Source organism: Oncorhynchus masou, chromosome 32 (assembly GCF_036934945.1).
Source record: "Oncorhynchus masou masou isolate Uvic2021 chromosome 32, UVic_Omas_1.1, whole genome shotgun sequence".
Lineage (NCBI taxonomy): Eukaryota > Metazoa > Chordata > Actinopteri > Salmoniformes > Salmonidae > Oncorhynchus > Oncorhynchus masou.
Genome location: NC_088243.1, coordinates 68748104 through 68770789, shown reverse-complemented (window position 1 = coordinate 68770789; position 22686 = coordinate 68748104). Strand labels below are relative to the sequence as shown.

Below are 22686 nucleotides of genomic sequence, written 5' to 3'. Positions count from 1 at the left end.
CTGATTCAAATAAGCAATTCATCATCAAGGTTTGATTCTTTGAATCAGGAATCAGCTGTGTAGTTCTAGGGCGAAAAACAACACATGCACCGGGGGGCCCAGGACCGAATGTGGGAAACCCTGCTATAGATGCCTGAATAAGTGAAAGCAAATCTAATAGAGATCAGCCTCAAGGAGAGATGGAATATATTCTATGCCAACTCATACAGGGGTATGAACAAGATTAATTCACTGCTTGTGCTCGAGCACCATCTACTGACGGGACTCAGACATGGACCTCAACCACATTCTATTGGATCTTTGCTGAGGAGTGGCCAGTGAGTGACCCATAACATCACAATGCTGAAGCTGTTCAAGTAAAATGTGTACTCTCTGTCCTGCCAGTGTATGCCAGGCACTGTGCCGCCCCCACCAGCCAGCACCATGAATCTGATAGCCCGAGCTGACTGACTGCAGCTCAGGCCAACAACCGGTGTGTGTGTGTGTGTGTGTGTGTGTGTAAAGGTCAGTCATGCTTTGCTGCCATGCAGACAGACACAAAGGGCATGCAGCATCATCAAACGGATCCCACAAAGGCTACAGCCATCAGCGGTGAGCTGTACTGTGTGAGAGGAGCAGAATTCTGGACAAAGTCCTGGTATACTGTTATTGGCATACAAAATGTGGTTGTTCTCTGAGGTGTGAAAACAAAAACCAAAAAAACTTCTCTTGGGGCATCACAAATTTGAAAGATTCAGTGTGTCGACACAGTTGTTCCTCAGTTACGGCAATATTATCTTTGTACTACTACTGAAATTACAATACATTACCTTTGGCCTACTACAACTTACAAAAAAATGACAGGGAAACGGCCAAGCCACCAAAAACGACACTCAAAGATCCTTAGGAGTGGACTTGGGAAACAACCTATGCAATTCATAGGCATTTTCTGTATGGGGTGAATCAGGTTCATTGTTCCGATGTTTTCAAGCTAAGGCTTTATAAACCATGAAGGAGTTCAACAACATCCGATCCTCAACTCTGGAGGCTTATTTGAGATGTGGTCAATAATTATCACATGTTTTCCAAGAAAATACTTCAATAAAGCTAGCAGTCAGTCACAGTGCCTGATTACGACCTTTGTGTTCATGTGGGGATGTAGAAAGTGAGGGTGCTGTCACAAGGTTGTAGAGAGCTCAAGCCATTTGTCGATGCAATGTCTAACTGAGCATCTGCAGTGCACAGCTATCACCCATCCACTCTTCCATTCTCAAATCAGCCCTTCAGTTAGGCCTACATAATATTCTGTGTACCGTACATACTCTGGATTTAAATCTTTCACACAGGAGTCCTCAACCAAACAAGGAGAACTTCACATTGTTGGTGTGTTGTAATTTGATGTTGAGCATTTCAACAAGGCAGGAGCTTTGTTAGGCCTATACCCTGGAAATCAGTTTGATGGGCCAATCTTGTTGAAGAAACTATGTCCACTATGTACAGGGCCTATAGACAGTCTACATTCCCTTCAACTTTTTTCACATTTTGTTGCGTTACAAAGTGGGATTGAAATATATTGAATTGCCATTTTTGTCATCGATCTACACACAAAACTCCATAATGTCAAAGTAAATGGAAAGTCCTACACATTTTTAGAAATTAATACAAATTCAATAACTAAAATATAGTCGTTGCATAATTATTCACCTCCTTTGTTTAAACAAGCCTAAATGAGTTCACAAGTAAAATGTGACTTAACAAATCACAAGTTATTTGGACTCTGTTTGAAATAATAGGGGTTGACATGCTTTTTTAATGACTAACTCTTCCTCTGTCCCCCATTCATACAACGTCTGTAAGGTCCCTCAGTCAAGTACTGAATTTCAAGCACAGATTCAACTACAAAAGACAAGGGAGCTTTTTGAAAGCATCATAAAGAATGGCAATGATTGGTGGATGGGTAACAATAGCAAATCAGACATTGAATATAAAGGTATCTTTAAACATGGTCAAGATAATATTTATGCTGTGGATGATGTATTAAACCAACTAGACACATCAAAGATGCAGTCGTCCTTCTGAACTGAGCTGCAAGGCAGGAAGGAAACCGCTCAGGGATGTTACCAAGAGGTCATTGATGATTTGAAACATCTGTGGACGGATCGATGGACTCCACAATAACGACCTTAATGAGAGTGAAATAAATAATACAAAATATTCCAATATGCAAGAAGGCACTAAATTAATACTTTAAAAAAACATGTCAAAGGAATACACTTTTTGGCCTAATTGCAAAGCCTTATGTTTGGGGCAAATCCAACATCACTGAGTAATGTCTCCTTATTTTAATGAATGGTGGTGGATGCATCATGGTATGAGTATGCTTGACATTGCAAAGACTGAGGAGTTTTTCAGGATGAAAAGAAACAAAAGAGCGAAGCACAGGCAAACTCCTAGAGGAAAACCTGCTTCAGTCTGCTTTCCACCAGACACTGGGAGAGGAATTCCCCTTTCAGCAGGACAATAACCTACAACACAAAGCCAAATCTACACTGGAGTTGCTTACCAAGAAGACAATGAATGTTCCTGTGTGGCCAAGTTACAGTTGACTTAAATCTGCATGGCGAGACTTAAATTACTCTCTCGCCATGATCCCCAACACTTTGACAGAGCTTCAAGAATTTTGAAAATAATTAAAATGGGCAAACATAGCTCTTAAGAGACTTACCCAGAAAGACTCACAGCTGTAAATCGCTGCCAAAGATGTTTCTAACACGTATTGACTCAGGGAGGTCAATACTTATTGAATCAAGGTATATTAGCGGTTTATTTTTCATTAGTAAAAATGTTTACAAATAAATACATTCTTCCAGTCTGAAATTACAGTAGTTTGTGTAGATCTTTGACAAAAAAAAGACAATTAAATACATTTCAATCCCACTTTGTAACACTATAAAAATGTGAAGAAAACCCAAGGGGGGTGTAGACTTTCTATAGGTCCTGTATCTGGGCCCTTGCAGGGAAATTGTACATTTTAGTATATGTGTTGCCGTATATAGCATAGCCCTGTTTGTGAACACTACTAATAGTGGCTTTTGCATGGAGCATGAAGAATACAGCACAAAGCTGCATATCAGGACAAACAAGATGGAGGTGGTGAAATCATAAATATAAGTGATGAAGCTGTGGCAGGCGTGAGACGAGCATACCTGCTCCGATTGCAGTAGGGGCATACGTTTGCCCTGCAGGGAAAGAAGGCAAGGGAAGAGAGTGATCTTTGTACAGACCAGTCACAGGCAAACTGAGTGAGAACAATACTTACTGTGGATTATAAACCTAGATAACGTACGGATCAGTCTCCAGAAAAGCCGAATCCTAACTAGAGATATGAGCAAATTCTGGTTTTCATGCAAATCTCATTAATATCAAGGTGTGATTTGAGTTAAACACTCAAAGTTAGAATTATGCCCCACTTGGTGAACTAGGCCTATTTTGGGGGGAAACCGGGTGAGATAGTCCTACACATATTGCCTTAGTAACCCCTTCTGTTGTAACAATGAATCTTTTATGTTATAGATAGATATGGTAGTGGTCACGTAGCACCCTTAATTCAAATGTAATCATGCAGTGTTTTTTCGTCAGTGTCAGAGGTACGTTCAACAGGGCACACATTTACAAAACATTCAGATATAAATACATTTGGTAGACTAGACATGCATTTCAGATCTATTCACTGCATTTCTATCGCGACCCAGAGAGTGTGTGTGTGTGTGGGGGGGGGGGGGGGGCTCACCGGAGGCCGCAGCAGGGCAGGGTGAAGAGGTGAAGCAGGGCCAGCAGCACCCGGAGGGGCAGCAGAGTGAACACGTAGAGGAAGGCATCCAGACACAGGAAGAAGCCAAAGATCATCAGCTGGATGGTAGAACACAACACACTCACAGGTAAAACACAGCTGCTCAATCACACCTACAAATCGAGCAACTGTGTGTGTGGGCTTTGTGTGAGTTTAAAAAACGTCAGTGTTTGTTGGTCGCTCTATATAGAATGGCACGTTTTCATTTTCACAGGGCAAGCCCTATAGTAGATTTTGAAATAGCATTTTCATGCTTACTGAACTAACTACTATAGTATGCACACACACACACAGGTTAAACATGGCCACTGTGTGTGTCTACAGTAAGCTTGGCATATTTTCATTTTCACAGGTTATTGGCATGTTCAAAGATGACTTGGGTTGTGCTACTTTGAATGTAGTGTAGAATGTCCTGGTATGAGACAGCAAGATTGAGGTAGGCTACAGGCTAAAACACACACACACACATTAGGCTAAGTATTAAGCCATTTGTTTAGCTCCGTATTATTCTATGACAATCAAAAAACATTGGTAGAGGTCATACGTAAACACCACACAGACTTGACCCACCGGTTCCTCTCAGAGGTTTGTATTTTACGAAAAGAGGAATACGCTACAAGAAACAATCCATTTCAATCCCATTTTAACCAAAAAATGTTTTCAAAATGTAATGATTAGCTTTCACCTTGAAAGGAATCGTCACAGTCTACACATCACACTCAATACAACTTTTGAAGAGAAATTAAAATATACACCTAAGACGCAACTTTTGAGGAAGCAAGGTGAAAAGGGCAAAAAGCCTGCAAACATGAACCCCACACATACCTTCTCAAATAGCAAATACCATCTGAGACCAGTCATCTCATGATGAGGGAGGTTATTAAGCGCATGCCAGCTTCAGTAAGTCCTGCGTTAGCCTCACAAACAGCAGTAGTGACGGTGTTGCAACACTTCCCGTTTCCCACCAGGAAGTGAGTAGTGGGGGTTGGGTTGGTTAAAGAAAGTCACAAGCCACTTTCATTGGTCGGTCCCTGACTTCTCTCTTCAGGTATTGTAGCATACTTCAGGCAGAGCTTCTAGACCTAGATCTGTTTACACACATTCCTCAGATCTCCAGGGCATGGCATGCTATGGCTAGCCAGTGAGGGTTGGAGTGGGGATGTAGATTAAGCTAGGTGATGACTGATCTACACTGATGTTCAGTCTCAGTGTGAAGGTCTGAGGGTGCACTGTTGCCCAAGGGCAAATTCCAAATGAAAAATAGCAATGATGTGAAGGTTGTGGTCCATTTGATTTTTACAGTACCTTCAGAAAGTATTCATACCCCTTGACTTTTAGTTTTTACCCCTCTCCAGTGAATTTCAAACTCACATTCAACCACAAAGACCAGGAAGGTTTTCCAATGCTTCACAAAGAACTGCAGCTATTGGTAGATGGGTAAAAAAATAAATAAATGAAAAGCAGACATTGAATATCCCTTTGAGCATGGGGAAGTTATTAAACTTTGGATGGTGTATCAATACGCCAAGTAACTACAAAGATACAGGCATCCTTCATAACTGCCGGAGAGGAAGGAAACAGCTCAGTAATCTCACCAGGAGGCCAATGGTGACTTTAAAACATATCAAGTTTAATGCCTGTGATAGTTTAGGATGGATCAACAACATTGTAATTTACGCCACAATACTAACCTAAATGATACGAGTGAAAAAGAAGCCTGTACAACATTTAACAAAAAATCAAAAACATGCATCCTGTTTGCAACAAGGCACTAAAGCAATTCACTTTTTGTCCTGAATACAAAGGGTTATGTTTAGGGCAAATCAAATACATGCACCTGTTAAGAAATTAACTGTGAAAACGGTTTGAGTCCTCTAGATTTATGATTAATTGAACAATTGTATGGTTCAATTTAGAACAACAATTCTATTTAGTGACTATCCCTGCCGGCATGTTCCTCATTCAACACACCTCAGGTTGAGCTTACTTCACTGAACTAGTCTCTGCTTGTCCACAGATAGCAATGTTCGAGAAAATGCAGAAGTTTGGCAAAGACATCACTGTCCCAGAAAATCACATTGCATTCTACTAGGGCTGTGTCAGTCATGACATTTTGTCAGCCAGTTATTACAGGGTCTGAATAGTTATGTGAATAAAGTATTCGTTTTTTATTTGTAATAAATTAGCAAAAATGTCTTAAAACCTGTTTCCGCTTTGTCCTTATGGGGTATTGTGTTGAGATAGCAGTTTTTAAAAATGTAATCCATTTTAGAATAAGGCTGTAGAATAACAAAATGTTGAAAAAGTAATGGGGTCTGAATACTTTCCCGAAGGTACTGCATGCATAAGCTCTAATATACATATGGATGTTCTGAATTAATCGTCACCTTAGAAAAAGCACTGTCCATTTCCTTGTGTAACTTTGAAACATCCACAATGACCATGTTTTACACTAAGTTTCAACCGGTTGTTGAACTTCTTTCTTTAAATTGACCTATGAGGCGAGTTTTAAAAGCTTGATACTGTTTTGATGATAAGTGTTTGATGTGATTTTCGATTGCATCGAAATGGTTAGAGAGACAACAGAGCGCTGAGTACCAGGCCATTAGGACCTGGTAGTCGTTACCAAGTTGGGTACTGAACGCATGTCTAGAATGCATAAGAGGAGATTACCATGACTCAATGGTCAAGTGGAATTGGTCTCCGGTCATGACTCATGACTGCCGGTGTGGCGGTAATACAGTCACCGCAACAGCCCTAAGTTCGAAGAATTGCTGAACAGTGAACCATCATATTTATGTATAAAATATCTAATAATTAAGGAGAAGGATTGCTGTTTTAAATTTGGTCAAGTTAGTGTGGTAGAGGAGGGAAAAATATTGTTATCCATCAATGATAAGCCACCAGGTACAGACAACCTTGATGGGAAACTTGAGAATGCCACCCCTATTTGCTATATTTTTAACCAAAGCCTATAGGAGTGTGTGTATCCCCAGGCGTGGAAGGAAGCTAAAGTAATTCCACTGCCTAAAAATAGTAAAGCACCCTTTGCTGGTTCTAACAGCTGCCCAATCAATTTGCTGCCTATTCATAGTAAACTGATGGAGAGAATTTTGTTTGACCAAACATAAAGCTATTTTTCAGAGAACAATTTAACTACTGACTTTCAGCATGCATATAGAGAAAGCCACTCAAATTGTACTGCACTGACTCAGATAACTGATGATTGGTTAAAATATGATAGTTGGAACTGTATTGTTAAATTTCAGTGCAGCCTTTGATGTTATTGATCATAATTTGTTATTGAAGAAACTCACTTGCTATGGCTTTACATCACCTGCCATAACACGGTTGGAGAGTTATTTATCCAATAGAACCCAGAGAGTGTTCTTCAATGGAAGCTTCTCTAACACCAGATACAGTTTATTAAAAGTAGTCCCAGAAGAGTAGCTATCTCAGAGCACACACACACCTTCCCAATAGTTGGGGGTTTTGAGGAGAGAAATAAAGGCATGGGTAAATTTACTTATTTCTGGTATCAGAATTTAGTGCAGAGGTTTATTATTCCCAGGTGAGTTTACAGAGGTGAATTTATGGGAATCTTTGAAACATATTCCATTGAAAATGTAAACAACACCATCTACTGGTTCTATAGAGACGCTGCATCATGTTATCAATGTAACATGTTACAATATCCATTGAAACGCACAACGACTATACCACTTCGCTAAGAATGATGTGAATAATCAACTCAATAAACGTTGGTTAGTTAGTTAGTTAATATACTGCCTGGCAAGTTCGATGTATTAGTATCCAACTAACGGTAACTTAGTGCTGGAAAGCTATGCGGTTCGTAAGGATAGCGTAGCTAACAAATTGTTAGCCAACATAAAGTGTAACGCAACTTACTTGAAAAGTCATTACTTTATTACATTGCTCAACATTTTCTTGACATTTGTCATTAATTAGTATTCGCTCGTCGGACTTTGGCTGCATATTTACTGCCATTTTCTTCAAATCTGAAAATGTGAAGCCACGCCCATTTCCCGAAGAATTGCATTATGGGCCCTAAAAGTATGAAAATAGTGTTCTCTGTGTGTATACTTCGTATTTTGGAAAATTTAGTACAACATCTGGGAACTTTTGGCATACTACCAATATCCATACCATGACCAGTAAGCATACTATATACTCAATTCACGTCACAAATAGTATGGTGAGTGCAGTTGGTGGTGAGTGCAGTTGGTATGAGTATTCGAACACAACTCATGTCTATGACAGCATACCGAAAAACATTCTAGGCTGCAATATAGGCAATAGCAATAAATGACAGAGAAAGAACCATATAGGCCTACACACTATTCTCTGTATATCAATGTGTCAACTATAAAAAATGTGATATGAATATTAATACAAAATTCGAATATTAATTTCACTGGAAATACCAGATGCTCCAGAATATTACCAAGGTCAATGCTAAACAAACACTGTTGAATTGTCCTTTTTGTGTGGTTATCTGTGTGTGTGGTTCCCAGGGGCCCTCTACTGTACCTACCTTTTCCAGTTCTCTGGGAATGCGCATGCATGTGTACACTCTCTCTCTGCGCTCCGTGTATTTTGCTTCGTTGTGCTCCAGGAAGTAGCCCCGGGTTAACTCAGCACACAGGAAGCGTGCCAGCGACGGATCTGGAAAAACATTATGACAACACTTAGCGTTCTGTTACCACATGGCTATTGTTCCTCCACAGTCACTGTTCACGCTCCTGGTGATCAACACAATGGCCAAAATACATGGCAGTTTTCTAAATGTGGGAAGCTCTGACACAGAAAACAAAATATAGCATGAATGAAAATGTGAGGGAAAGGAAATTTCTCTTTTGAAAATGAAAGAAAGAATGACACACCAATCATTGCCTAAATAAGACAAAGTAGCCTAACCATTCATATAAGACTGGTGGCGACCCATCATTCACGGCAGAGCCCCACCTGTTTTGAGCCCAACATTTTTGGCAAAAAATAATTAAATACAAAACGGGGGCTTGCCTGTTTTTCATGTTTTTTGGCATTAATGTGTGTCACATATCAGTTTGCAAAAAGATATATATATACAGTGCCTTGCTAAAGTATTCGGCCCCCTTGAACTTTGCGACCTTTTGCCACATTTCAGGCTTCAAACATAAAGATATAAAACTGTATTTTTTTGTGAAGAATCAACAACAGGTGGGACACAATCATGAAGTGGAACGACATTTATTGGATATTTCAAACTTTTTTAACAAATCAAAAACTAAAAAATTGGGCGTGCAAAATTATTCAGCCCCTTTACTTTCAGTGCAGCAAACTCTCTCCAGAAGTTCAGTGAGGATCTCTGAATGATCCAATGTTGACCTAAATGACTAATGATGATAAATACAATCCACCTGTGTGTAATCAAGTCTCCGTATAAATGCACCTGCACTGTGATAGTCTCAGAGGTCCGTTAAAAGCGCAGAGAGCATCATGAAGAACAAGGAATACACCAGGCAGGTCCGAGATACTGTTGTGAAGAAGTTTAAAGCCGGATTTGGATACAAAAAGATTTCCCAAGCTTTAAACATCCCAAGGAGCACTGTGCAAGCGATAATATTGAAATGGAAGGAGTATCAGACCACTGCAAATCTACCAAGACCTGGCCGTCCCTCTAAACTTTCAGCTCATACAAGGAGAAGACTGATCAGAGATGCAGCCAAGAGGCCCATGATCACTCTGGATGAACTGCAGAGATCTACAGCTGAGGTGGGAGACTCTGTCCATAGGACAACAATCAGTCGTATATTGCACAAATTTGGCCTTACTGGAAGAGTGGCAAGAAGAAAGCCATTTCTTAAAGATATCCATAAAAAGTGTTGTTTAAAGTTTGCCACAAGCCACCTGGGAGACACACCAAACATGTGGAAGAAGGTGCTCTGGTCAGATGAAACCAAAATTGAACTTTTTGGCAACAATGCAAAACGTTATGTTTGGCGTAAAAGCAACACAGCTCATCACCCTGAACACCCTATCCCCACTGTCAAACATGGTGGTGGCAGCATCATGTTTTGGGCCTGCTTTTCTTTAGCAGGGACAGGGAAGATGGTTAAAATTGATGGGAAGATGGATGGAGCCAAATACAGGACCATTCTGGAAGAAAACCTGATGGAGTCTGCAAAAGACCTGAGACTGGGACGGAGATTTGTCTTCCAACAAGACAATGATCCAAAACAAAGCAAAATCTACAATGGAATGGTTCAAAAATAAACATATCCAGGTGTTAGAATGGCCAAGTCAAAGTCCAGACCTGAATCCAATCGAGAATCTGTGGAAAGAACTGAAAACTGCTGTTCACAAATGCTCTCCATCCAACCTCACTGAGCTCGAGCTGTTTTGCAAGGAGGAATGGGAAAAAATTTCAGTCTCTCGATGTGCAAAACTGATAGAGACATACCCCAAGTGACTTACAGCTGTAATCGCAGCAAAAGGTGGCGCTACAAAGTATTAAATTAAGGGGGCTGAATAATTTTGCACGCCCAATTTTTTAGTTTTTGATTTGTTAAAAAAGTTTGAAATATCCAATAAATGTCGTTCCACTTCATGATTGTGTCCCACCTGTTGTTGATTCTTCACAAAAAATACAGTTTTATATCTTTATGTTTGAAGCCTGAAATGTGGCAAAAGGTCGCAAAGTTCAAGGGGGCCGAATACTTTCGCAAGGCACTGTATATTACATTAACGATCAAAAGTTTGGAGTCACTTAGAAATGTCCTTGTTTTTAAAGAGAAGCAACTTTTTTGTCCATTAAAATAATATCAAATTGATCAGAAATAGTGTTAATATATTGTTAATGCTGTAAATGACTATTGTAGTTGGAAATGGTTGATTTTTAATGGAATATCTATGAAGGCTATTCCATGCGAGAAATTGCCAAGAAACTGAACATGTTGTACAATGCTGTGTACTACTCCCTTCACAGGAAAGTGCAAACTGTCTCTAACCAAAATAGAAAGAGTAGGAGGCCCCAGTGCACAACTGAGCAAAAGAACAAGTACATTAGAGTGTCTAGTTTGAGAAACAGACGCCTCACAAGTCCTCAACTGGCAGCTTCATTAAATAGTACCCGCAAAACACCAGTCTCAATGTCAACAATGAAGAGGTGACCGAGATGCTGGCCTTCTAGGCAGAGAAGCCTTTTAAAATGATAAACTTGGATTAGCTAACACAACGTGCCATTGGAACACAGGAGTGATGGTTGCTGATAATGGGCCTCTTCTGTACACCTATGTAGATATACAAATATATATATTTTTTTTAAATCAGCCATTTCAAGCTACAACAGTCATTTTTTACAACATTAACAATGTCTACACTGTATTTCTGATCAATTTGATGTTATTTTAATGGACAAAAAAATGCTTTTCTTTCAAAAACAAGGACATTTCTAAGTGACCCCAAACTTTTGAATGATAGTGTATATCATTGAGTTAATAAATCCGCATACAAACATTGTCTCTTTTTTGTTTTCTTGAGTAAGGCAGCTCCAAAACGCAGGTGTTTCAGCCAAGCTCAGTGCTTTCTGTGGTGGTAGGGTAAGCCAGCAGAAAATACAGAGCGTTGCACCGTGATTTGCTCAGTGTTGTCACTCATGGGGACACTACGTCACCGCCAAGTCTAAGGGTAGAGCTAGAAAATTGGGTGCTGCCATAGTTACATTGGAAGTGCCCATCCAAGAAGGCTCAAGGTCATTGGCCACAGACAAAATTACATCAAATCACAATATATCTACAATAACTTTGATTGGACTGATCATGTCAACATCATACTTTCAACTCTTAGCTAGCAGTCATCATCATGAATCAAGTCAACAATCTACTGGCAAATCCTTTTTAATCATTGTTTTATGAAGAGAAGTTATAGATAAAATGTATCAGTGCTCATTGGCCATAAACATTACACAACAAGTTGGAAATTGCAAATTCAACAATGAGTGGTTTGGAAGAAATCAGTGACAGTGGCTAACTGCAAGCATTGCAAAGCAAACACTAGCCTGCTATTCAGTGGAGTGGCTGAGAGGTCCCAAATCTGGGGCTAAGGGGCTCTTTTCCAAGTTTAAAATGATAAACATTCAACATTGGTCTTGCTGTGCATGAAGCAGAATTTGTGCCGCGCTCAAAACAACTCAACTCGGAATTGCAAAAACTTGACTTCAGTAAATTCAAGACAACTGGGAAGCTGGGAATAAACAAGCTCCGTCTGGGAAAATACGTTTGGAATGGTCATCCAACTCGGAATTTTAAATCCGGCCTCTTTCAAGAGCTACAACCTGAAGATCAATGAGGTCGTCATGATTCGACCTTGTGGTTGTTTTTTTTTGGGGGGGGGTTCTCAAAAGTTCCCAGTTTCGAAAGCACCACAAATTCAGAAAATGCCAGACTTTGATGACAACATTTTCCCACGAAGGACCACCACTCCACCTTCCTGTTCAAGTCAGCACAGCACAACAAGTGGTGTCCAAAAATGTATTGTATGCTGCTGCATATTATGAATATGACTGGGAGATAAGTGTTACACTTATGTATACTGTAGCTAAGAAAGTATGTTGTGTAGTAAGATGTTAGTAGACCATGTGCCTCACCCTAATAATTTGGTCTATTTACACTTCTTAATTTCACCTACTGTTCTGACTTGGTGGTGCACATGAATCCTATAACTTGTTTTGGAGAGTATTGATTGAATATTGCAAGAGGTTTCATTGTCTGCTTATATGTCCCTTTATTTATCCTACAGTTCTGACTTGGTATACAGGGAGAACACTGTAAGAACAGCCCATGTTTTGAATTATGTCGCAATACATTTAAAATGTGCTAAACAAATAGTTATTTTGACTACGTCCATCCTAGCTCGCTCATTAATGTCTTAATCAAAATTACGGATTGCCTCTTATCCGCTTGTCGTCCTCTTATGCCATAGATTGTACATCTCAATTGTCATCAGAAACCACATTTGTTTGAGCAAGTTAGCCATATCAGCTATGTTTTTTTCAAAGGCAGTAAATGAGGCTGCTTGAACTGTTTCGCTGGAAGAGGCTCTGCTGATGTGTAGGTGTAGCAGTGGTAAGATGTTGGGACAGCTTTATGTAGGCCGTTTGTGGGCACTGTTTGTCACCGTTATAGTGCAATTAATGTATTGTTTTGAGTTGTGTGGTGTGGTGGCTTTGCTGCAATGCATCCCACTTTTTTTTTTTGCTCCACCAAGATTAACATGCTATAATTTCCACTGTATAGGCCGTCAATGTAAAACTGACTTGCCTAGTTAAATAAAGGTTCAATTAAAAAATAAAATAAAAACAGGACAGGAACCAACTGAATTGGTCATGTCTAGAATGAATGCAGCTTTTCTCAAATTGACATCAAAAGTATAATTTTTTACAAATATTTTAGCTAACCCATTTCTCCTAACCTACTACGTTAATTCTCCTAATCTGCTGTGTAATTTCTCCTAAACCTGCTATGAAAAGTAAATCTTGACAATAGCTGTATTCCTTCTAGACAATACCAACTGAATTTGAAGGCCAATTTAACCCGAATGGATTATCTAACACACTTGCTAGATATTACTTTTGGTATGAGGAAAACTTTCTGAGCTACAATGCCAACATCCCACTTATGACGTTTTGGAGTATAGGAACTACGAGTATGCTGTGCTGTTACATATACACAACAGTAGAATTCATGCAGAATTTAAAACAGTCTCACATGAGCAAAGGCCCCCGACCCCCTTTTTACATTGACTTGAGGACGTTACCCGAAATGACCCCATACAGTATTGAAATATTTTCCAGTCGGTTGGAAAGTGAGAACCTGTCAAACATGATATATTGAAAGCAAATATGATTTCCAACAGAAATAATTGTCTACATTGACCGGATTCCACAACTTTTTGTAGTAACTCGGCGCCCTACAGTTACAGTATGCATTGATGCACGCAAAAAGAAAAGGCAGCAAGCTAACGTTAGCCCAAACATTGACTTTATAGGTAACGTTAGCAAGAGAAACATGAACCTGTGCTAAGCAAAGAACGTAGCTACCTAATGCTAGATACTGTAGTTCACTATCTTGCTAGCTAGTAGGGTCTATGCCGACTTCAGTGACTGTTGCCCCCTCCACGTAGGCTAGTCCAATAATGTACTAAAGGTATTTAGCGTCTTATGAATGGGGTAAATTAACGTAGACGTCTCGTGCCTTGGCGCGGTTCGTGACATGCAAGCAAATTACCAGGAATTAAAACGTCGTAAGTATTTAGTCGCTAAATGACAAATATTTGAAATGATCAGTTTGCATAAATGTTTGTCACGGGCTACTAATATAAAAGGTGAGAAAGCCTAACTGAAAGCCTCTATTGACAAACAATCTTGCAAATCAGCTTGTTAGCTATGACAACAACACCGTTTGACAGCTAGACAATCCAATGGCGTGCTTTGATTGTTTGTGCATTGTCGGGACAGCCCAACGATAACAGAACATTGTTGTGCCACTATACATGTATTTTACAATGCTTTAATGTGATCGTCAGCTTCCAATGCATTATTACTATACATATTAAAGAGGTCAGATAAAATTATAGTTAAACCGCTTTGATCTGCGCAAGAGATCCAGGGAAACCCACCTGAGTTCTCGCGTTCACGTTGCTCCCGTCTGACAGCGTTCATATCGTAAAAGCCCAATGTTTCCGCCAAATCTGGAGTTCTAACGATTTTCTCCGACTTTGGTATGTCATCCCATGGCCGTTTCCCCTCCTTCTTGTCCTCATTTTCGGTTTCTTTTTCATCTGACGGCCCGGTCCCCAACAAGTCCGCCATCTTCACTATGCCGCCGCGCTGGTAGCAACATTCAGAGACCAACGCAACGTCATCACTTTCTCACGCAGGGATTGATTCATAAAAATAACAACATATAAATATTTATCAAACAAACATTATCCACACCGATTATAGACCCACAAAATTCACCACATATATGTACAACGGGTATGTGATTTGTAATATTTTGCTTTATCCAAAATAAGTATTACATAATCATAGGCTTTTGCAAAAAAAAAATAAGGTGACAATTTCAATTAAATCTCAATTAATTTACCCGCAATATTCAATCAATGGGAATAATAACATTTTGATGTGACTGTCAAACCAAATAGGAATATTCTATTTGGATAATCAATGTTCTTTAAAAACCACAAGATGGCAGCAATGAACCATCCAAATAGTTCACACTTGGGATGCGTTCGTAAATTCCCTCGAGTGGCAGCTCGTGCTGAGAGTGTGCTTTGGGCGTTTGTAAATTCAGAACATTGTCAGATTGTCCATTTGTAAATTCAGAGCATTTCACTTTTGGAGCGTTCAGAGCGCACGTAGGACGCTCTGGCAGAGGAGTAGGGTTGATCCGAGCATTCTGTCCTCACAACGGTAGTCAAGCACCCAAGCTAACTGGCTAAAGTTAGCCAGCTTGTTAGCTCCTTCCAGATACATAAATGAAAGAATACTTCACTCTGACCATTTTACTCACCCTAGTAGAGATCTGGTTAGGCTGTTTTTACGTTATCCAGAGCATTGGTGACTGCAATTGTGCAGCTGGAATAATTGAATTAATATTTTTTGCCGATGTCTACTGTCACCGGTCATATTCAACGGGTGTCGAGCGTTAGTAAATTCATCAGTTATTTAGCGCTCTGGTACACAGACGAGAGTGTTCTGAAATCGGAGTAGGTAGTCATAGTGAATTTACGAACGCACCCTTTATATCCTGCTGCTTCGCTTCCTTTAGTAATTGATGCCTGAATGATTGAGTTCTGTCTTGATTCCTGTTCAAAGATAAACAAATGGATTGATGAACCAGTTGACCCCATGACCCTAAATAACTCACTATATTGATCAAGGATCTAAGAAGGGGTGGCTGACATTAGCCACATTAGAAATTGGTCTTAAAATAGGTTATTGTCCATCAATCTGTTACATTGGAAATACGTAAGGATACAGCACAGTTACGCTGTTGGTACGAGAACAGACAGACTAGAATAAAGGTATATGAACACAGATTAATTTAGAAACAGACATGCATGAACACAGAATGCACAGTAATCCATAACATTTCTGCAGAAACCAAATCGGAACAATCTTTAAGCACGGTTTATTGGCACACATAATGGCAAAGCATACATACCAGACATCAGATATGACACAAAACATCTCTGCGATATAATGTACAAATTGTGCAGAGTTCTAATAATACCAGGTTCAAACCCATTCAGAAATGTGTTAGCTTCCTTACAAATGCACAAATAAATACACAAAAGATCCAAACGTTGTCTTCTTTCCTTTAAGAAACTAAATCCAACAGAAGAGTAGACTAGAGGAGATCAGGGGGGAATCATAGTCAAATAACAACTGGTAACACTAAAGGAGGTGTTTTAAAACTGCATTTCTGTAGGGCCTTGAGTATGCTGTTTTTTGCTCAATAATTTGCAAATTATGTATACTGAACGAAAACATGTATGTAACATGCAACCATTTCAATGATTTTACTAAGTTACAGTTCATATAAGTAAATCAGTATTCTTGAAATAAATTAATTAGACCCTAATCTATAGATTTCACATAGGCCCACCCACTGGGGAGCCAGGCCCAGCCAATCCGAATGAGTTTTCCCCACGAAAGGGCTTTATTACAAGACAGAAATACTCCTCAGTTTGGGTGGTTGGTCTCAGATGATCCCGCAGGTGAAGAAGCCGGATGTGGAGATCCTGGGCTGGCGTGGTTACACGTAGTCTGCGGTTGTGAGGACGGTTGGACGTTCTGCCAAATTCTCTAAAACTACATTGGAGGTGGCTTATGGTAGACAAACAACCAGAATCCAAAATGCCCTATAGAAATGTGAAACTCATACAAATCAAAAAGCTTGTCAAAACAGCTGCCATGTACAGTACAAAATGGTTTCAGAATGGTGGCTAATCTTATATGGATAAAATTGTAGTTCACACCTCTATTTACAGAGCACAGAGCTAGTTAGAGGACTCATCCTTATATCTGTGCCATTATAGAATCTGTGACAGCATGGGCAACCCATTGAGGCTACAACCCATAGAAATCCCTACCGAGTTGACTACTTTGACTACTTTAAAATGAAGGAAGCTGGAAGGCCTCAATGGCGCTGCTCCTGGTAAAACGGTCTCTATCATTCTCTATGTTACAGAGCTAGAAACCTTGTAACAAACAGTGTTCCCAAACTGATGAATAAAATGGCTGTGTCACAAAAAGGTACATAATATACTGTATTTATTTATGTATCCTTTATTTAACTAGGCAAGTCAGTTAAGAACAAATTCTTATTTACAATGACGGCCTACCAGGGAACAGTGGGTTAACTGCCTTGTTCAGGGGCAGAACGACAGATTTGTACCTTGTCAGCTCGAGGATTTGATCCAGGAACCTTTCGGTTACTGGCCCAACGCTCTAACCACTAGGCTACCTGCCTCCCTGTACTGTACAGTACAGTACCAGTCAAAAGTTTGGACACACCTACTCATTCAAGGATTTCTCTTTATTTTTACTATTTTCTACATTGTAGAATAATAGCGAAGACATCAAAACTATTAAATAACACATATGGAATCATGTAGTAATGAAAAAAGTGTTATATCAAAATATATTTTAGATTCTTCAAATAGACACCCTTTGCACACTTGGTATTCTCTCAACCAGCTTCACCTGGAATGCTTTTCCAACAGTCTTGAAGGAGTTCCCACATATGCTGAGCACTTGTTGTCTGTTTTGGGTTGAGGTGGGGTGATTGTGGAGGCCAGGTCATCTGATGCAGCTGTCCATCACTCTCCTTCTTGGTCAAATAGCCATCCGTTCTAATCTGCGTCTCACAAAGACACAGCGGTTGGAAACTAAAATCCCAAATTTGGACTCATCAGACCAAAGGACAAATTTCAACTGGTCCAATTTCCATTACTTGTGTTTCTTAGCCCAAGCAAGTCTCTTCTTCTTATTGGTGTCCTTTAGTAGTGGGTTCTTTGCAGCAATTCGTCCATGAAGGTCTGATTCACGCAGCCTCCTATGAACAGTTGATGTTGAGATGTGTCTGTTACTTGAGCTCTGTGAAGCATTTATTTGGCCTGCAATTTCTGAGGCTGGTAACACTAATGAACTTATCCTCTGCAGCAGAGGTAACTCTGGGTCTTCCTTTCCTGTGGCAGTCCTCATGAGAGCCAGTTAACTCTAATGAACTTATCCTCTGCAGCAGAGGTAACTCTGGGTCTTCCTTTCCTGTGGCGGTCCTCATGAGAGCCAGTTTCATCACAGCGCTTGATGGTTTTTGCGACTGCACCTGAAGAAACTTTCAAAGTTCTTAAAATGTTCTGTATTGACTGACCTTCATGTCTTAAAGCAATGATGGACTGTCATTTCTCTTTGCTTATTTGAGCTGTTCATCCCATAATATATATTTGGTCTTTTACCAAGTATGGCTATCTTCTGTCTACCACCCTTACCTTGTCATAACACAACGGATTGGCTCAAACGCATTAAGGAGGAAATACATTTTTTAAGTACTTTTAACAAGGCACACCTGTTAATTGAAATGCATTCCAGGTGACTACCTCATGAAGCTGGTTGAGAGAATGCCAAGACTGTGCAAAGCTGTCATCAAGGCAAAGGGTGGCTATTTTGAAGAATCTCAAATATATTTTGATTTGTTTAACACTTTGTTTGTTACTACGTGATTCCATATGTGTTATTTCATAGTTTTGATATCTTCACTATTATTCTACAATGTAGAAATAGTCAAAATAAAGAAAACCCCTTGAATGAGTACGTGTGTCCAAACGTTTGACTGGTACTGTATATCAAACAAACAAAACTAAATCATGCAGGAAAAAACTTTAAACATCAGTTAGGGAGTAGGTCATTAAAGGGAAAGAACAATTTCCAAATGTGAAAGGCCTACTGATTGGCAAAGTACAAACATGATTGTAAAGTATTTTGGGCAGAAGCAAAAGAACACCAATAGACTACAAACACAATCAAACAGGTTTGCATGAAATAACAATTGGCGCTGATGCAGTAATTCTGGAAAAGTAATCATGGAGCACGTGTCCCCCCACTTGAAGCTGTCCTTAAAGGTGAAACAGAGTCACTTTCCTTTTCATTGAAAATCCAACAAAAAACAACTGTAAACAAACCAACAGCCAAATGAATTTTCAATAAAAAGGCAAAAGCTCAAGACGGCGACGTCTCGGCCATCGCGGATGCAGTTTGGTGGCTCTATATGGGCTGAGTATAAACCTTGCCGGTTAGTTCTGATTGAGGCTGATGCCCTTAAAGGAGCCATTTTGTTTTTGATGTTTTGTTTTGACTTCCCCTGTCAACTGTCCCAGAGGTGTTGCAACGTGCAAATCAAAGGTCAAAAGGGCAACAACCACAGAATCGCACTACAGTTAAAGCTCAAGGACTGAGAAGGTGTCCAAGAGGGACAATTCATATGAACACCTGCATTGTCATTCCCAGAGCTATCCCAACTCTCCTAACACTGTGAATTCCCACCAAATCCAAACAGAGTAATTCTAGGAAAAATTGAAAAAGAAAACCCAGTATTGTTTACGTCATCATTGCAATGCATACAACCTGTATGTATTTAGGTGAAAAAGCAGTGCTATTCATATGGATATTGCTGTGCAATGTTATTCAGTTCTCTGTCTCGCTCCTCGATGTTACAGTGAAATCAGAGACAAATTGTTCTGGTATTTGGTGGAGATGATCGATCATGATGAGTGACAGTGACACCGTTGACCACGACGTGAAAAAAATTGCCAACAGGGTTCAATTCAGTACAATGTGAGGTTTTAGAGGGCACCGCCCTACTGTGCCAAATAGGTACAGTTTTTAAATAATTATTTTCCCTCTTTGTTTTACTGTGAGGGCAACATGGTCTCATTAGAATATGTCCAAAATAGTAACATTCAACCATTGAAGTTAAATGTCAGCTAAGCGGACATATGAAGGTGGGGGCACTGACTGTGCTCTCGGTGGCCATGGTCTCTGTGTGTTCTACTGTGACGACTGAGGCGCTGTGCTCTCGGCCTTGCTGTCCTGGTTGTTGAGCGGCTTGCTGCCCCACGGGCTGTTGTTGCCGAGCGCTGGCGAGCCGTTGAAGTCATCCTCGTCATCCAATCCGTTGGTGGCGTCGTACTGTGTGTTCTCCAGACGTGTGATCAGACGCTCGTCCTCGTCCCCGAACTCCCCGCCCATCAGGGTGGGCTCACCAACCACCATCACGTCCTGAAAGGAGAGAGGTTAAGGGCCAGACATTAAGGTCAGGTTAAAGGTCAGACATTTTGAATGACACATTGCTGCATGTGTGAGAAATGCATGACATTCTGAGAGATAATATATGTAGAATTGATAATATATTGATTGTACGACAGTACCAGTCAAACATTTGGAAGCACAAACTCTTTCAAGGGGTTTTCTTTATTTTTACTATTTTCTACATTGTAGAATAATAGTGAAGACATAAAAAAAAATTTGATTTGATTTGAACTATGAAATGAGGCATATGGAATCATGTAGTAACCAAAAAAGTGTTAAACAAAACAAAATAGATTTTAGATTCTTCAAAGTAGCCACCCTTTGCCTTGATGACAGCTTTGCACACTCTTGGCATTCTCTCAACCAGCTTCATGAGGAATGCTTTTCCATAATATATATTTGGTCTTTTACCAAGTATGGCTATCTGTATACCACCCTTTCCTTGTCACAACACAACTGATTGGCTCAAATTCATTAAGAAGGAAAGAAATTCCACAAAAAACTTTTAACAAGGCACACCTGTTAATTGGATTGCATTCCAGGTGTCTACCTCAAAGCTGGTTGAGAGAATGCCAAGAGTGTGCAAAACTGTCATCAAGGCAAATGGTGGCTACTTTGAAGAATCTTAAATATATTTAGATTTGTTTAACACTTTTTTGGTTACTACATGATTCCACGCGTTATTTCATAGTTTTGATGTCTTCACTATTATTCTACAATGTAGAAAATAGTAAAAATAAAGAAAAACTGAATGAGTTTTTTAAACTTTTGACTGGTACTGTGTATTGATCATATATATTTTATGGTGTGATATGCAGGTTAAACTAACTCTTAGTCTATGGAAATATTCATTCAGCGCAGTTCAAGTCAAAGCATAAGTCAAAGCCTTTAGACGTTCATATAACTGTCGATGACTATACATGCAAAGTGTATTGGTCATACCGAAATTAAGTTTAGAACTGTCTTTGTTCCTGCTTATTGCTGTACTATGGCCACTGACAAGTGTCAACTCTAATCTGTATGGATGATAGTTCCTACCACTGCAATGAAGGGCCAAAAGCAAAAACACTAGAGGACATTGGGTCTCATCAAGATCAGTAGCCTACACAAGTAGCCTACCCCTGACCTTCTAATCCTGAATGGAGGCGTGGGTTCAGATCCCACTTCTGACACCATATGTTGGTAAGGAGTGTGGACACCATTCTGTTATAGCTACAATAACATATTTACTAAGGCCGGGATTCAATTCATAGCGCAGCGTACTAGACAGTTGACAATGCAGATTTTAAAGGCATTTTCCCCAACGTTCGTGGAGATCGTATTTACGGTTAACTGAAATTACCAATAAATGTCAAGTGAGCTATAACACAGATCTAATGCTGATCGGATTGAATCCCAACCTAGGATAAAACCTGGTATGTTATACAGATAATTATCGGTACTGTAGTACATAATGCTACAACCCATAAACTGCCCATGCTATCACAGTCTTTTGCGGCAAGTGAGTCCTCTATCCATCTCTATGACAACTTCCCACCATTAGCTCTGACAAATTGAAAACTCTAGTCATTGGCGACTCCATTACCCGCAGTATTAGACTTAAAACGAATCATCCAGCGATCATACACTGTTTACCGGGGGGCAGGGCTACCGACGTTAAGGCTAATCTGAAGATGGTGCTGGCTAAAGCTAAAACTGGCGAGTGTAGAGAGTATAGAGATATTGTTATCCACGTCGGCACAAACGATGTTAGGATGAAACAGTCAGAGATCACCAAGCGCAACATAGCTTCTGTGTGTAAATCAGCTAGAAAGATGTGTCGGCATCGAGTAATTGTCTCTGGCCCCCTCCCAGTTTGGGGGAGTGATGAGCTCTACAGCAGGATCTCACAACTCAATCGCTGGTTGAAAACTGTTTTCTGCCCCTCCCAAAAGTTAGAATTTGTAGATAATTGGCCCTCTTTCTGGGACTCACCCACAAACAGGACCAAGCCTGACCTGCTGAGGAGTGACAGACTCCATCCAAGCTGGAGGGGTGCTCTCATCTTATCTACCAACATAGACAGGGCTCTAACTCCTCTAGCTCCACAATGAAATAGGGTGCAGGCCAGGCAGCAGGTTGTTAGCCAGCCTGCCAGCATAGTGGAGTCTGCCACTAGCACAGTCAGTGTAGTCAGCTCAGCTATCACCATTGAGACCGTGTCTGTGCCTCGACCTAGGTTGGGCAAAACTAAACACGGCGGTGTTCTCCTTAGCAATCTCACTAGGATAAAGACCACCTCCATTCCTGTCATTATTGAAAGAGATCATGATACCTCACATCTCAAAATAGGGCTACTTAATGTTAGATCCCTTACTTCAAAGGCAATTATAGTCAATTAACTAATCACTGATCATAATCTTGATGTGATTGGCCTGACTGAAACATGGCTTAAGCCTGATGAATTTACTGTGTTAAATGAAGCCTCACCTCCTGGCTACAC

General features: G+C 40.1%; 2 protein-coding genes across 7 annotated transcripts in view; both read right to left on the bottom strand.

Moving 5' to 3' along the window:
• LOC135526513 (transmembrane anterior posterior transformation protein 1 homolog) overlaps nucleotides 1-14713 on the bottom strand; it is a 30013-nt gene extending 15300 nt beyond the window's left edge. The window contains exons 1-4 of one of the 3 annotated variants that reach the window (XM_064954952.1): nucleotides 14507-14713; nucleotides 8385-8515; nucleotides 3770-3888; nucleotides 3186-3218 (exon numbers count right to left, since the gene is read on the bottom strand). In XM_064954952.1, the coding sequence (XP_064811024.1) occupies nucleotides 3186-3218; nucleotides 3770-3888; nucleotides 8385-8515; nucleotides 14507-14699 (476 nt within the window). In that variant the 5' untranslated portion in view covers nucleotides 14700-14713. Of the gene's footprint in view, nucleotides 1-3185; nucleotides 3219-3769; nucleotides 3889-4654; nucleotides 4888-8384; nucleotides 8516-14506 lie in introns of those variants that run through there. The other 2 variants (XM_064954953.1, XM_064954954.1) reach the window with 2 other exon arrangements.
• A 1295-nt stretch (nucleotides 14714-16008) lies between these two features.
• The window catches only part of LOC135526512 (LIM domain-binding protein 2-like), a 122873-nt gene continuing 116195 nt past the window's right edge, over nucleotides 16009-22686 (bottom strand). For all 4 annotated transcript variants that reach the window (XM_064954951.1, XM_064954949.1, XM_064954950.1 and 1 more), the window contains exon 9: nucleotides 16009-20174. In XM_064954951.1, the coding sequence (XP_064811023.1) occupies nucleotides 19944-20174 (231 nt within the window). In that variant the 3' untranslated portion in view covers nucleotides 16009-19943. The remainder of the gene's footprint in view (nucleotides 20175-22686) is intronic.